The sequence below is a fragment of the Sparus aurata genome, chromosome 17, assembly GCF_900880675.1.
Source record: "Sparus aurata chromosome 17, fSpaAur1.1, whole genome shotgun sequence".
In the NCBI taxonomy this organism is placed as follows: Eukaryota; Metazoa; Chordata; class Actinopteri; order Spariformes; family Sparidae; genus Sparus; species Sparus aurata.
This window is the reverse complement of record NC_044203.1, coordinates 36,756,621-36,772,312: the sequence shown is the minus strand read 5'-3', so window position 1 is coordinate 36,772,312 and position 15,692 is coordinate 36,756,621. Positions and strand designations below refer to the sequence as shown.

The following is a 15,692-nucleotide window of genomic DNA, read 5'->3' as shown; positions in this document are numbered from 1 at the left end:
GTTCAGTAGAACTTGGTACTTTGGTATCTTTTGGTTATATCTCATTGATCACAAAGCAAAGCACAAGCCTGACCTGTCTTTTGGTTTTATCAGACATGCAACTAGGAATACCACACATTTCCAAAATATGATTAGGAACTTCTTGGCTGCACTGAATTTGCAGACTTTTGTTTATGACTGTATCATATTGTCTGGTCTTGTAAGTAGTGAAACAAGTACAAACACTTGGAGTGGGCTGAGACATACCAGAATTACCCAGTGGATGATGAAAAAGGTGTATTTACTGATGACATCACCAAGATTGACATTAGTGTCAGTAATATGGATGTATATGAAGAGACAAACAAGAGAGAGAATGATACCACAGTGTTCAAACTCACAGTGTTGGCGGGAAGATTTAGGGCCTTAGACGTGGGGCTGTTTCCGGATGTTTTGTTAAGTCACATTATTGTCAGCTTCAGTGTCGACTCACCTCAGTGTCTTCAGTCTGCAGTTTGGCTTTTCGAGTCCGAGGCAGAGATGCTCGATTCCTGGGTCTTGTAAGTTGTTATCACTTAAGTTTAAATGGTTCAGCTCATTAGCACTCGAGCTGAGAATGGAGGCCAGCACCTCAGAGCAGTCTGCAGTGAGATTACAATCATCCAACCTGATAAACAGCAAGATAAAGTTAACTTGTAATTAAATCTGTAAATCTGTGGTGGACAGGTTCAAGTAACAATTCTTAAAAATGAATAATTAGAAAATGATCTGAGACACTTGCTTTGCTGATCTGGATGCTTTGATGGCTGGTAGGAGCTTGAGAAGGCCTGTCTTTGTTCTGGAGTATTTCTTGAGGTCGATCTCTTCTGGTTTCTCTGGTGAGGTCAGCAACACAAAGACCAGAGCTGCCCACTCAGCTGCAGAGCGGTTGTCCATCACCAAGTCTCGATCTGAGTCCAAGTGACTCTGGATCTCCTCCACCAGAGAGTGGTCGTTCAACTCATTCAGACAGTGAAAGAGATTGATGTACTTCTCTGGAGGATGAGACTGATTTACTTCATTCTTGATGTACTCAATGGTTTCCCAGTGACTTTGTGTGTTGCCGGTTTCTACCTGAATCTTCAGGCCTCTGAGCAGATCCAGACTGGACTCCAGAGAGAGTCCGAGGAGGAAACGCAGGAAGAGGTCGAGGTGGCCATTTTGACTCTGTAAGGCTCTGTCCACTGCAGCTTTGTGCAAGTCAAATACAGGCTTGCTTTGAGTCATCTGTTGAGGTTCCTTCATCATCAGGTTCACACCTTCGACCGTGTACATCACATGGACGTACAATGCTGCAAGAAACTCTTGGACAGACAGATGCACAAAGCAGTAGACTTTATGCTGCATACAGCACTCTTCCCTAAAGACTTGAGTGCACACTCCTGAGTAGACAGACGCTTCTTTGACATCAATACCACAGTCTCTAAGATCTTCCTCATAGAAGATCAGGTTGCCTTTCTCCAGCTGCTGGAAGGCCAACTTCCCAAGTGACATAATCACCTCCTGGGAGTCCAGTTGTTGATCTTCACAGTACTTGACTTGCTTCTGAGCGGTCTGATGTGACAGAAAGTAGATGTACATCTGAGTCAAAGTCTTTGGCATTTTTCCTCCTGCTGCTTTGGCACACATTTCTCCCAGAACGATGGAGGAAATCCAGCAAAACACTGGTACATGGCACATGATGTAGAGACTTCTTGCAGACTTTATGTTTGCGATTACTCTTTTGGCTAAGGTTTCATCCTCAATTTTCTTGTTGAAGTACTCCTCCTTCTGTAGGTTGTTGAAGCCTCGTATCTCGGTCATCCGATCCACATACAGTTGAGGGATGCAGCTGGCTGCTGCAGGTCGGGTAGTTATCCACAGTTTTGCTTCTGGTAACAAGTTACCTGCAATGAGGTTTGTCAGCAGCTTGTCCACTGAGACCGACTGTGTAGCATCACAACATTCCTCATTCCCTATGAAATCCAGAGGGAGTCTGCACTCATCAAGACCGTCCAGGACAAACAGGACTTTGTAATTCTTCAGTTCTGTGATTAGAGATTCTTTCAGGCCTGGAGAGAAGTCGTACAGGAGCTCAATCAAACTTCTTCTTTCATGTTTGATCAAATTCAGCTCTCTAAAAGGAAGTGAAAACAGGAGCTGGATGTCTTGATTGGTCTTCTCCTCTGACCAGTCCAGCATGAACTTCTGTACCGACACAGTTTTGCCGATGCCTGCTATCCCCTTGGTGAGCACCGTTCTGATTGGTTTGTCTTGTTGGTTGGGTAAGGGCTTGAAGATGTCCTCACAATTGATCTGAGTTTCCAAAGACTTGCGTCTATTGAATGCTGTCTCAATTTGTCTCACTTCATGTTCTTTGTTGACCTCTCCATTGTCCCCCTCAATCAGGTAGAGCTTTGTATAAATCTTTCTAAGAGGTACAGGTCCCTGCTGTGTAGTTACTTCCAATATGAATTCATTCTTACTCTTCAGTAAAGATCTTAGTTTCTTCTGGTACATGAAAATTTCTCCATAATGACCTAACAGGACAGAAATGTGAAACATCAACAACAAGAACAATTTGTCATGTGCTTATCCCTCTTGGTATCCTTCCTATCAGTTCTGATGAGGTTGAAATGTTCATTACATTGCTAAACTTGACTTTCACTTTATGATATGTTTTTGCACTTGCCTCAAGATCATCTGCTTGACCTGCAGGTTGGCTCACTTAAGCTTCTTACATGCTTATGTGCTAATAAGGGATGCACTATAATTTATTTATAATTTATCCGCCAGATAATGGCACATCTTAATAGACAGATAGATAGATAGAATTACTTTAATGATCCCAGACTGGGAAATCATTTTGTTACAGCAGCAGTGGGTCCGCAAATAAAACACTCAGTACATAACATAAATAGAAGGCTATATATATATATATATATATATATATATATGTATATATATATATACACACACATATATATATACAGTGAACAGTAAACCATAAACAATAATAATACAACAAAACAAAGTACGTCTTTTTTTTATACACTGCTGCTGTAACAAAATAATTTCCCAGTCTGGGATCATTAAAGTAATTCTTAATTACTATTTATTATTATTATTCCCCCAATGTAGCAGGTGGCACTATGCCTTTTAAAAGTTGGTTTGCTATCCACCACTAACACCGAGAAGAGAAGGAAGAGAGGTCGGAGGGAGAGTAGAATGGCAATAAGTACAGCACGCTAGTGGCTCAGGGAAGATGTCGCCCATATAGACATTGTTTTTTTAAGTTTCAGAGGAAGACAACATGATTGCAATTTGCAATAAATGTTCTGTAAGAGTTCAGAGAGAATGAAGTCAACAAATCTTAAAAGGTTGTTATTGCCATGAAAGTCTATCAAAGAAACAGTAAGCAGCAACAGCCAGCTTTGCCACATTAAGTGTTTTCTAATGATAATCCAAGGGCCCAAGCAGTTATAGACAAAGGCACATTCTTTGCACTTGACCACCAGCCCTTTTCCACGGTCAAAGATCAAGAATTTTGCCAGCAAATAGCACATTTTGGAGCCCCGGGATTCTCTCCCGAGCTGCTGCTACTTTACAGATGTGTCCCTACCTGCCCTGTATGATGTGGATGCTTTAATCAATATACATAATATTGCCAAAGTATTCACTCACCCATCCAAATAATTTAAATCAGGTGTTCCAATCACTTCCATGGACACAGGTGTATAAAAGCAAGCACCTAGGCAGGCGGACTGTTTCTACAAACATTTGTGGAAGAATGGGTCGCTCTCAGGAGAATTCCAGCGTGGTACTCTGATAGGATGCCACCTGTGCAACAAGTCCAGTTGTGAAAATTCCTCGCTCCTAAATATTCCACAGTCAACTATCAGTGGTTTTATAACAAAATTGGAAGCGATTGGGAACGACAGCAACTCAGCCACGAAGTGGTAGGCCACGTAAAATGACAGCGGGGTCAGCAGATGCTGAGACACATAGTGCGCAGAGGTCGCCAACTTTCTGCAAAGTCAATTGCTACAGACCTCCAAACTTCATGTGGGCTTCAGATCAGCTCAAGAACAGTGCGTAGAGAGCTTCATGGAATGGGTTTCCATGGCCGATCAGCTGCATCCAAGCCATACATCAGCAAGTGCAATGCAAAGCGTTGGATGCAGTGGTGTAAAGCACGCCATCACTGGACTCTAGAACAGTGGAGACGCGTTCTCTGGAGTGACGAATCTCGCTTCTCCATCTGGCAATCTGATGGATGAGTCTGGGTTTGGCGGTTGCCAGGAGAACAGTACTTGTCTGACTGCACTGTGTCAAGTGGAAAATTTGGTGGAGGGGGGATTATGGTTTGGGGTTGTTTTTCAGGAGCTTGTATCAGACTTTCTGTTGATGTAACTTGTAAACTGTGATTTGTTGCTCTTTTCTGTACACGCAACATCTATTGTATGTCTGTCGGTCCTGGAAGAGGGATCCCTCCTCTGTGGCTCTTCCTGAGGTTTCCTTCCTTATCATTCTCTTATCCGTTCTCATTGGGTGAAGGAGTAAGTATAAATTTGTTTGTTTGTATTAACTAGCTTTATTATCTGATCAGAAGACACAGCACAGTGTATACACAAATCATGTGTAGCAACCTCAAAACAAACCTAAAAGTAGGTGAGCTACTTCTCAAAGTAAAGTGCAGGTATCCATAGCTTAGGGCAGTGTTTCTCAACCAGTATGCCATGGCACGCTAGTGTGTGGCTTGAAAGATTAGCAAGAGTGCCTCACCTGAGTAACCCTGCCTCTGTGAACAGAGCAGCTAGAGGTGCATGAGAGCTACTTGCTGCAGCCTCTGAGCGAGCCAGAATCTGTAAGTCATCATCTAAATTTGATGGACAATGAAATGGTGCTCACATTGACTAACTAGACAAAGCCTGGTCTGCCTTGAGAGTTTAAAGGTACCTTCGGCATTAATAACAGATGGCGTCCCGTTAGCTCCACTGATGCTTGACTCACTTGCGTCGCTAAGTAGTAGTGTATCAAACACGCAACTGTCCTGCAAATGAACTGCTGTGTGGCCATATGTTTCTGCATACTGGAGGTAGTTCCCCCTTTGATGAAATGGAAACTTTACAAGTGTTGCAAGTGACCATATTGTCGTCTTTTCACGTGAAATACAACCAAACTTTAGAGCACTTCTGCCTCGACGGCATGTACGCTGTGTTCTGAACCAAAACAACGCAGTGCGTGTGTGAAGTCATGACACATTTGCAATGAGTGGAACTGATAAGCGGAATCGTTAAGCAGGCATGCTAACGGTTCCAAGGAATCGATTCACTGGGCGCCGGTTCTTAAGAAGAACCGGTCCTCGATTCCCATCCCTAGTTATAGCTGCAGAGGGAAAGACGTCTTATTAAACCCTATGGATTAAAATTGGGATGTCACTTAAGTTCATATGCGAGTCAAGGTAGGTGAGCGAATACTTTTGGCAATATAGTGTAAGTGACGGGTTTGATTTTGTCAAAGCACTTATTTTAGAAGAATAAAGTGCTAAATAAAAGCCTAAGTATGTTTTACGGTTTTTTAATGTATTTTACTAGAATGAATAATTGAATATTTGAAGAGTCAGAACTGTTTGTTGGTTTTGTGGGTTATAGTGACTTCATACAGATGGTTAGAGCTCAAATCTTAGCTCTTAACTAAAATTCTTAGATCTTAACTCACTACAGTGCAACATAGTGAGGAACTTGACTAGTAACATTCACTGAATATCAGTGGACTGACTTAGTGACCTCTCCTAACAAACATAAATTAATAAAGTAACATGCATTCTTCTCTTACTTCGCTCAAGAGTGTGAGCATGTTCATCCTCATTCATGGACCTCAAGATATGGAGGGCAAACTTCAGAGCTGCTTCGTTAGTTTCTTCATCAATCTCCATCGGTTGATCATCGAGTACGTCCTCCTGCTTGTCTTCTTCAAACATCTCTTTGTGTTTTGCAGAAAGGACCTTCGTATGGGATCTCAGAGCGTTCTTTACTAAAGCAATGGCTTTAGATTCAAACGTCTGACGCAAATCAGGAACCTGTTTAATTCAAACATCAGCATCAGATTCTCTCAGGTGTAGGTGTACATCATACAGTATTAGCAATTATATTTTGTACGATTACAATTTTACTGTAATGACACTATAATCATTATGCAAAAACACTTAACGGTTAGTGAGATGTCTGTTCTGAGACAATCTGCTTTACAATGTCATGTATTCATGGTATTAAATGGATCAATAAATCTGCTCAGTTTCCTACTTTTAACTATTTGTTTGACCCTTTCGCTACTGTGTGAACCTCTGTGACTGCAGAAACTGTCATGATGAACAAAAAATAATCAATTATGAAGATAAGTGGATTTTTAAAATCACTGCCTACCTTCAGGGTGTCCTGGTTCTGCTGCATGCTTGATGTATTCTGGTCACTGAAAAAGTAAGTATCCATATCTTAGTCCATATTTTAGTACAAGCAGGGTCCAAAAATGACTTTTTGTTGTCCGTTTAGATTTAAATATTGTACCTATTGGATCCAGAAAATGTTTTAATAAAATGGAAGCCCATTTCTGCATGATTTTAAGATTTCTACTTTACACTCGCTAATCCAACTTTAATTTATTTGTTAATGCATGTGATTTTTGGATCTCGATTTCTGAGATCATGGATTTGATTTAACATTTATTTATATCATGATTGTTTGATGTTCTGATCTATATTGTTCTTCATGTAATTTTAAATGTACTGATTATCTAAATTGCATTGGATCTTATTACCCTTGACAGTTTGGATGATTTATCACACCTGCCACAATAGAGCTTGTTATGTCGCGATGTGCATGATGTGTAAATATGGTTGTGGTTTTCAAACAGTCTGACTCATTAAGATCCAAACGTTATTTAAACCCTGTCCATATTAAGCCACTGTGACATGTAGCAAGTTTATAATTTCTAAATGTAGGCCAGACTTAAAAAACCCAATGAAATTCTACTTTTGCAATACTAAAACACAACATTTCATTGTTTTTAGGACGTCATCTGATGAAGAGTCAGGTGAAGTCACCTGTCCAATCAGCAGATCTAGTAGGATACATCGTTCTTTTGGCGTGTTCACATAGCACAGATCGGCTTGTCAATGAGATTATGTTTCGAGGAAGAAAAAATGAAAAGGACCCTAATGAGAGGAATCCATGATGGGCCTGAAAAGTAGATTCTGGACGCCTTTAAGATCGATTCCAATCTACAACCGTCAGTTCGTCCATCTCTAAAAACAACTTGTTCTTTAATTGTTTTTTGTACATCTGCTGACCAGATCATCTACGTCAACTACATCTCATTAATATTTTTTAATTTACTTGTAGAGCCACAGGCTAATTTAATGCAGTCATCGATTAAAATCTATGACTTCATGATATTTTTCATCATATCAGCCCATACGCTGATGACGCTGTTTTCTTTAAAGGATGGACTTCTGCCCCCAAATGTACCAAATAACAAAATCAGCACACTGAATTTATTTGGAGGGGATGTTCCCATCTTCCACTTGATGTAGCTGAAAGAGTTCACAGCTTTCATCAGTCTAGTATTCATTTTAATTTAGACCAATGAACTCAATATAACCGGTAAAAGGACTTTTAAGATTGCATGCAAATAATAGAGATGATTCATGAAGGCAACCAGTCAGAATGTGGAGTAGTGCATGTATTTTAGTAATTACCATCAACATGCCTGATACTGGTATCATAAATGATTAATATACAGCAGGCTGAGATTAAATGAGTCAAACAGCTATCAGTTTCATTCAGTCAGCGAATAAAGTTTTTACCTTGTTTGTGAATGTTTGGGTTCACTGCTGAAGACTGGAACATTGCCTTTGGAGCGGTCACTCTTTGCAGACTTTATGCTGATTGTTGAAGACGATGAATCTCTCTCAGATCCACCTTCACTCATCTTCAGGTCTTCGGCAGGACTATGAAAAAGGTCAGTGACAGGGCTGAGTGATGTGAAACATTTAAATACTGCAATTATTTTGATATTACAATATGATTACCTATTTATTTTCACACAGAAAGTAAAAATACTTCTTATAATAAAAATGACGGAGAAGTGATGTTTACTTCTGGGATCAGTCCCAAAACAAACTTGTTCCCTTACACCAGGACAACATGATTTATGAGCTGGGCACTCTGGAAACACCACAAGGCTCCATAGTATATTTTGATGAAATGTTCAGTTTATTAAGAGATATAGTTGAATTCAACTATCTCCTGCTGTGCTTGTAGTGACTAAAACATGTATTTCAAGCCAACAGAACAGGATGTTTTCCAAACAGTAGAAAAGTGATTTTTGTGCTGAAATAAAACCAGAGCAGAAACAAAGTGTGTCAGTGCAACAAACAGAAAAGTTAAATTCATCCTGTCTGTGATTTGTGAAAATCATGTTTGTTAGGAGAGATGTAGGACGCTTGCTCATTTCCTTTGTTTTTAATTTAATGTACTCAATATACCCGGTAACAGGAATGTCAAAATTACATACAAGTAATACAGATGATTCATGAAGGCAACCAGTCACAATGTGGAGTAGTGCATGTATTTTAGTAATTAGCATCAACGTGCCTGATACTGGTATCACAAATGATTGGTTGTGATTAAATGAGTCAAACAGCTATCAGTTTCATTCAGTCAGGGAGTAAAGTTTTTACCTTGTTTGTGAATGTTTGGGTTCACTGCTGAACACTGGAACATTGCCTTTTGAGCGGTCACTCTTTGCAGACTTTAAGCTGATTGTTGAAGATGCTGATCCTCTCTCAGATCCACATTCACTCATCTTCAGGTCTTCAGCGAGACTTCAAAAAAAGGTCAGTGACAGGGCTTATTACAAAACCCCAATTAAGGCACTTATTCCTAAATGATCCTTGAACTTCTTGTAAATTAAGAAAAAGAAATGTAAGTTTTAAGACTTCTCCAATCTCCTCCCTATTGTATGATTTTATTTTAAACAACATCTCTCACCTTGTTTGTGCACATGGAGGATTAGTTACAGAGACTGGTGGATCGTCTTTGGACTTCAGTCAGTGCAGAGCTGCTCCTATTTCAACCAACAGCAAACAGTTAAACTAACATTTGACTTCTGATAACTTTATACAGCAGTTATTTTTACACCTGAATGTGATCGTTATACCTCTGTTTGTTTCCTCTTGTCTGGCTCCCTTGGCTTCGGTTGTCTCTTCCGCTGAGTAGACACATTTAGTTTAGCAACTGCTCGTCTTTTATTGTAACACATTCATCATGAAAAATAAATAAGCATCTAAACAAATACATGGTTATTAACCAAAAGCAGCAGCAGCAGCAACACCATCAGCAGCCCCAGAGCAGTTTCAGTTGTATTACATGTCATGCAGAGCAGAAGGCAGATGGTTTTAAACACAATGCTCAGTCACGTACAGAAACATTACTTACTTTAATGAACTCTGCAGAACAACTTGAGAAATGTTGGCGGCCAAATGGACACATCACCTGTAACGGAGAAATTAGAGAAGTGGTCATCAGGTATGTTGCTTACTTCTGTATTTTCTATGAGAAAACAGAAGTCAGCGAGACAGAAAATAAAGCGTCCCTGTGCAGTATAGTGAAAAACAACATCCATACAGTTAATTAATAATAATTTACTAATGATGCTCATTTTCTGTTGAGAAAGCTGCAGTTTGTGTGATGGCTGTCCTGTGGTCTGTTCTGCATGGTGTACAATAAAGTGTTTGTTTCGCATTTTCTCTTTATCCATGCATGTAAATGGGCTTTTAGTTTGTTAATATAATGTTAGCATCCAGCTCAAAGTAAGGCTGGGATAAAGCAACAACGTGCAGCTTAATCGAGAGGTTTTAAACTGTGAGGCGCTTATCCAGAAAGAAGGATGCAGACGGAGAGATGTGAGACAACGAGGCTGTTCAGACCTGGAATTAACATCCGTCCTGAGTGATCCAGTCACAAGGGGACAGCCTGGAGTCCATCAGTTCACACCTGGCATTAACACGTGTCTCTATAATGGTTTTTCGGTGAACGCTTGTGATCGGATCTGACTAGCAAATAAATCCCAATTTTTTACACAAAGAAGAAAAAAGTTTGCCGAATTTACAAGATGGCTAAAAAAGTAAGAATTTGTTTAGATATAATTTTACAATCATAACATTTCTCGTAATGCTTTAACTAACAAAATACAGTGTTTTTTTAAGGGAGTCTGGGCACTGTCGTAAAAAGACTTCTCTTTTCTCAGTTGGTCCAAAAGATTTCAAAGATCAAAAAGTCACCAGGAGGCTTCAAGGCTGAGTGCAGTAGGACTTTATTTGCCGGCAAAAAAGAACGGGATGAGACACAGACAAAATCCGTGAAAAAAACAAACTGACCCGATGCTCAAAGCCCCGAACATCCTCTTTTAAACACAGAAAAGTGGGTTTGTCCGTTCGGACAACATGGCCTCAACCAATCATTATTCTGCTTAATTTCTGCTGACACTGTTATTTCTCGATGGAAAAATACCATATTTCTTATGGAAAATCCCCGTACCTCTAGTGGAAAAACCCTGTATTACCTTCTGCGCTTGCGCGGAGATTGGCGTACGTGCAGAACTGCATGTCGACCAGTTGCACCTCGCCTCGCTTTGTTTTTTTTACATCGGGGCTTTCTCTGTGCTGCTATCATCGGCTCTCAGAGACTCTGGCCTTGAGGCCTTCAGGTTTTTGATAATTCACTCCCCTCCTTGATGTATCCCATTATATCTGACCACTCTTGGCACTGCATTTTTGAACATAATGAAAGTGTTACATATTTGGTTATATGATGTTATTCTTAGATTTGTGGTTACATTTTCACACTTGACATCATCTGACTATAGCAGCTTTAAACAGTAGATGCACTTTTCAGTCAGCTGGTGCCCAGTAGAATGTTTCAGCAACTCTTTCACACTTATTACTCTTCGTTTCTTACTTTTGTCATTATAACAGTTATTATCAGTTACCATTAGTCACTATTATTACTAGCTGTGGTTATTTTATACTGACCACTATCTACTTACTATGGTTATTTTACACTACAGGACTTTCTCCACGGGGACAAAGAAGTAGCCTATATTGTTACTGTTTAGTGTCTTTGTAACATGTGACATGTTTAGATCAATAACATGTTTCTTCTTTCATAAATGGAGTGTAAATGGTGAAATCAGTGTAAACAGTGTGTTCAAACAGCTGATCAATGTTGGCAGGTAAGACTTTAGCACTTTAGACACAGAAGCAGACAGGCTGGTACAGGACGGATGGTGACACCAGGTCTGAACAGCCTGAAACATGCTGTGTGAGGTAAAAGCGACAGGTACATGATGGTTTCGTGTCCCTTTTTTGCTTTTGCCGCTTACCAACACAGTGAACAGTTGAAGCTGCGGCTGCGTTTACTTACATGTTACTTACACTTCCTGAGGATATCACTGTCTCAGATATCACTATTCACTATACGCCTTGTTTAAAATGTGAAGGATCACCTAACACCCCCCCCCATATTAAAGTGCAATTTAAATCATCCATGTAGATTTTAATAGATATTTAACATGCAAGTTTAAATTAAATATATTATTATATAATATTAATTATATATTAATCACATATAATAACATATAGCTAATAGTGAGTGAGTGATATCGGCCGATTAATCGGCTATCAGCTTTTTCCTGCTCCAAATTATCATTATTATATCGCCTTTAAAAATCCACTATCGGTCAACCTCTAGCTGTTACAGTTAATACCGTGTAGCTAATGGCTAACAGCTAGCGAAAGCTGTGTTTGTCTCCAACACAGTCGCCAAACTGTTATACACTGTTCGCATCGTCTCTGTCTCCAGTCTGCACATGTTTCCAGACTTTCTACTGTGACAACCAAGCTCCATCGTAATATTATTAACATTAAAGTCGCTTCAAACGCCATTGCATAGGGGACCGAAGTGGAGCTAACTAGTTAGCCAGTTTCCAGCTGACTTTACCGAACTCGTCGGCAACTGTAAATACTATTAAACTGCGGCGACACTTATCGGTGGCTCGGGTGCAGTTGCTGGGTCTGGTATGGTTGAGACTGATCCTTTTACGAGGGTCGAAGCCAGCTTTGTACTGACACTCGTTACTGAAGCAGTCTGATGTGAAGTGGTTAGCACACACATACAAGCTAACACAAACCGCAGCCGGCACGTTGTCATTAAAAATGAAACAAAACCACGGTCTCTTCTGTTGTTCTGTAGCTGGGACAGAATATAGGCACTTATGTTGATTATTACAACCAACAACAGAGTAACTGCGTGTCTAGCTCTGAGCGACAACGTTGTGAAACACTGCTGTCTCTCTGCTGGACACACAAACTTCACCTCGGTGATGAACGCCACCCTCTCTGATATCTCCTATCACCGCTCAGAGGAGGCGGGGCTATGATAATGACTCCTTTCGTTACGTAACGAAAGTAGCAGAATCTGAACAGCCTGTAGGAGCGCCTTGTTACCAGTGGGTGGGCTGCAGAGACCATGCAGGAATCACTGGTTTACCTCATTCAGGGAGTTGGCAGGCTCAGGGAGGACCAACTTATATATGTAGAGAGCAGAGAAAACCTGTTTTTTATGAAATGGGACCTTTAATGCAGCTGTATTATCCAGGAAAATATTAGTTAAGGCTGAGTATCAGATCGGAACTCGGTATCGGCAGATTCTAAATATTAAAGGACTCGGATCGGGGTAAATAAAACCTGATCAGAACATTCCTAGTAATAATGGTCATTATCTTAAATACTTCATTCAAGTTCATCAAGAGGTTGTTTAACTTCCTGTCTACAGACTAATGTAAGTCTAATGACCTTTATGTTCAGAGTGAAACTGTTTAAAATTGAGTTGAAAAGAATAACTAATTAACTGTATATACAAATAAATAAATATACACATACAAATATACATTTGCACTGTCAAATAATAGACATTAAATTTGTACAGACAAAATAAATAGTTACTTCACCCATGTACTTCTTTAATATGGCCACCAGATGGCAGTGTATACTTGCTTACTATAACTTACATACTTATATGTGTGATGGTCTCCTGTCTGCTCTGTGTGCGTTTCCCACTTGCTTGTTGTTGTTTGTTTGTATTCTTCATGCAATTGTCATTAAACTCACACAATTTCAAATTGATATTTACGTTTCAGGACTTCTTAAAACATCTCTTACCTTGTTTGTGCACACAGAGGATCAGCTGACTGTCGAACAAGTTAAACAAAGTAAGACACTGATGCTCTTTTAAACAAAGTTTCTGACAAAGAGTTTCTTTTCTATAGAATTCATAAAGTTTGTTTTTCAGATACTCTGAAATAATGAAAATATAAAATGTTTGCACTAACAGACATTTAATTTGTACTCCACCCTTGTACCCTTGTATGACCACCAGGTGACAGCCCATACCTGTATGACGTCCTCAGATAATTGCAGTTGTTTCCTGAAGGTCAGCTCTCTGGACGGGCCTTTCTGTGGTTTCACACTACTTCACCACAGTAACCTGAAAATATATGAAAACATGTTAATATAACAAAAATACAGGAAAGCTGTTGTCTCGGTGTCACGTGCAACATTAAGCATTTGTCAACACAAAGCTTTTTGAAAAAAGTTGGAGGGAAAATCGATTCAGCAACAAAACATGTTAACCAAAAGTGGGAAATTATGCAGAAGAAATGCAAAGAAATACATCGATGTTACCGCCTGAACATTATTTATTAAGCTTTAAATAAATATTAAGAAGAAGGGAATATGAAATAAACCTCTACGCTGCAGAAACCACCAAGAAGTTATTTCCTGTTAACGTCAGATCTTTGTGTCTTTGTCGAGTCTCTTTCAGGATCTAAACTGAATCACCTGAACTCAGATCTGTTTTTATGCTACATGTTCTGTTCAAATAATCTTCGATTAGTCTGTTAAAGTGAAGTCGCTTAACTTACCCTTCAGCTCCACTCGACTCTGACGCAGATAGAAAACGGCGCCTAATGTTGATAAACAACTTTTTTTAACTTTCACTTTCACTCTTTGTTGCCAGGTCGGGTTGATTGTTTGAAGGTTTCCAGTTCCATAATTGCTCAAAATCCCCCTAAATTGATCACACACAAATATTTTCTTTTATAAACAACAAACATGAATTCATACACAGCAGCAACAGTACTGTGGTTCCTCACTGTTGTTAAATATGACATAACAATAAAATATGATTTTTGTTAAAGTGAATGTATAAGTGGAAGTAAATTTTTATGTATATTAAATTATTGTATACGATGTGTCGACTTTGTGCTGATTTACTGGATGTGTTTACAAAACTAATTGATACAATTTCTAAATGTATTTTTAATGTATTTAGAAAAGCAGCCCAACCCCATTTTATCCTGCACAATGTGACCTAAAACATACAATCTGGCAACACAGCTCGTCCTCCTCAGTGGAGGGGCAGGATGTGGGCACGTGTGTGTGATAAACTGTCATCTTGTATGCACAGTTAAACTCTGGTGCAATGCATGAACGTGACGCAATGGTTGTGTAACACAATGTAAAAAACACTGTGTAAAGCTGCACTGTGTTTGAACAGACGTGATACTTCAGATAATGTGTCGTACTTGCATCTTAAAATAAATTAGCAAAGTTCTTTTACTGCTATTCGTTTGTCTGAAGTCTTATCCTTCTTTAAAGAACATCACTCTGATTTCTTACCCTATAAACTTTGCTCTGGTTCAGATGTTTCCTTCAGTCCTGAATACTGTCTGCTGACTTTCCTGCTCGGCTGAGTACAACATCCATGTTGTGAAATCCAGGGAGAAAAAGACAATAAATCATCATCATTTTCATCATCATCTTTATCCTAACATCTGTATTTTTACAGCAGATCTACAAGTATTGAAGCATGAAATATAAATATTCAAGCACAAGTAGTTTGTAGTACATTACTTACTTTGCACAACTGCTTTAGTTTAAACTTCGTTCGTTCGTTAGTTTGTTCGTTTTCTTTTTCCGCTCTTCTGTGAGGGTTGCGGGGGTTACTGGGGCCAAATCCAGTTCCACTCATGGGCGAAGGCCAGGGTGCACCCTGAATGAGTCGCCAGCTCATTGCAGGACCCTTACTGATGGCAGTGGCTGCCCCACAAGGTGCCAACTGCACATCAGGAGCAATTCTGGGGTTCAGTATCTTGCTCAAGGATACTTCGGCATGTAGCTTAGTCCCACCCCAGTGGAGCCAGGATTTGAACCAGTGACCTTCCGATTACTGGTCCACCAGCTCTACCCACTTCACATTTGAAGGAGTCATTTCAATAACTCATATTCAATTTGACAGATTGTTGATGATTTCAGAGGTGAAATGATAAAGTCAGATAAGTTGTTTCCTCACATTTCCACAGTCTGGTCTCAGAAGAGTTCATCAGCTCTTTAAACGGAGGCAGCTGCAGCTTCAACAACTGCAGAAACATTTTGAGTCCTTCGAGGCTCTCGCACCGTCAGACAGCTCACCGATATTAAACATTAATATTTATCATTGATCGTGTGTTGAGAATCTCAACTTTCTTGTTCCTAATAAGCTGAGTAAATATTTCAAAGGCAGAAATCCAGAAAGACA

General features: G+C 39.6%; 1 protein-coding gene and 1 pseudogene across 6 annotated transcripts in view; both read right to left on the bottom strand.

Annotated features, from left to right (window-relative positions):
* LOC115567151 (NACHT, LRR and PYD domains-containing protein 3-like) overlaps window positions 1-14,124 on the bottom strand; it is an 88,383-nt pseudogene extending 74,259 nt beyond the window's left edge.
* The window catches only part of LOC115567153 (NACHT, LRR and PYD domains-containing protein 3-like), a 54,990-nt gene that overhangs the window by 24,052 nt on the left and 15,246 nt on the right, over window positions 1-15,692 (bottom strand). For 3 of the 6 annotated variants that reach the window (XM_030393444.1, XM_030393443.1, XM_030393442.1), the window contains exons 4-9: window positions 8,738-8,881; window positions 7,862-8,005; window positions 6,423-6,468; window positions 5,836-6,079; window positions 761-2,537; window positions 473-646 (exon numbers count right to left, since the gene is read on the bottom strand). The exons of 1 other annotated variant lie outside the window; for it this stretch is intronic. In XM_030393444.1, the coding sequence (XP_030249304.1) occupies window positions 473-646; window positions 761-2,537; window positions 5,836-6,079; window positions 6,423-6,468; window positions 7,862-8,005; window positions 8,738-8,881 (2,529 nt within the window). The remainder of the gene's footprint in view (window positions 1-472; window positions 647-760; window positions 2,538-5,835; window positions 6,080-6,422; window positions 6,469-7,861; window positions 8,006-8,737; window positions 8,882-15,692) is intronic. 2 more of the 6 variants (XM_030393445.1, XM_030393450.1) reach the window with 2 other exon arrangements.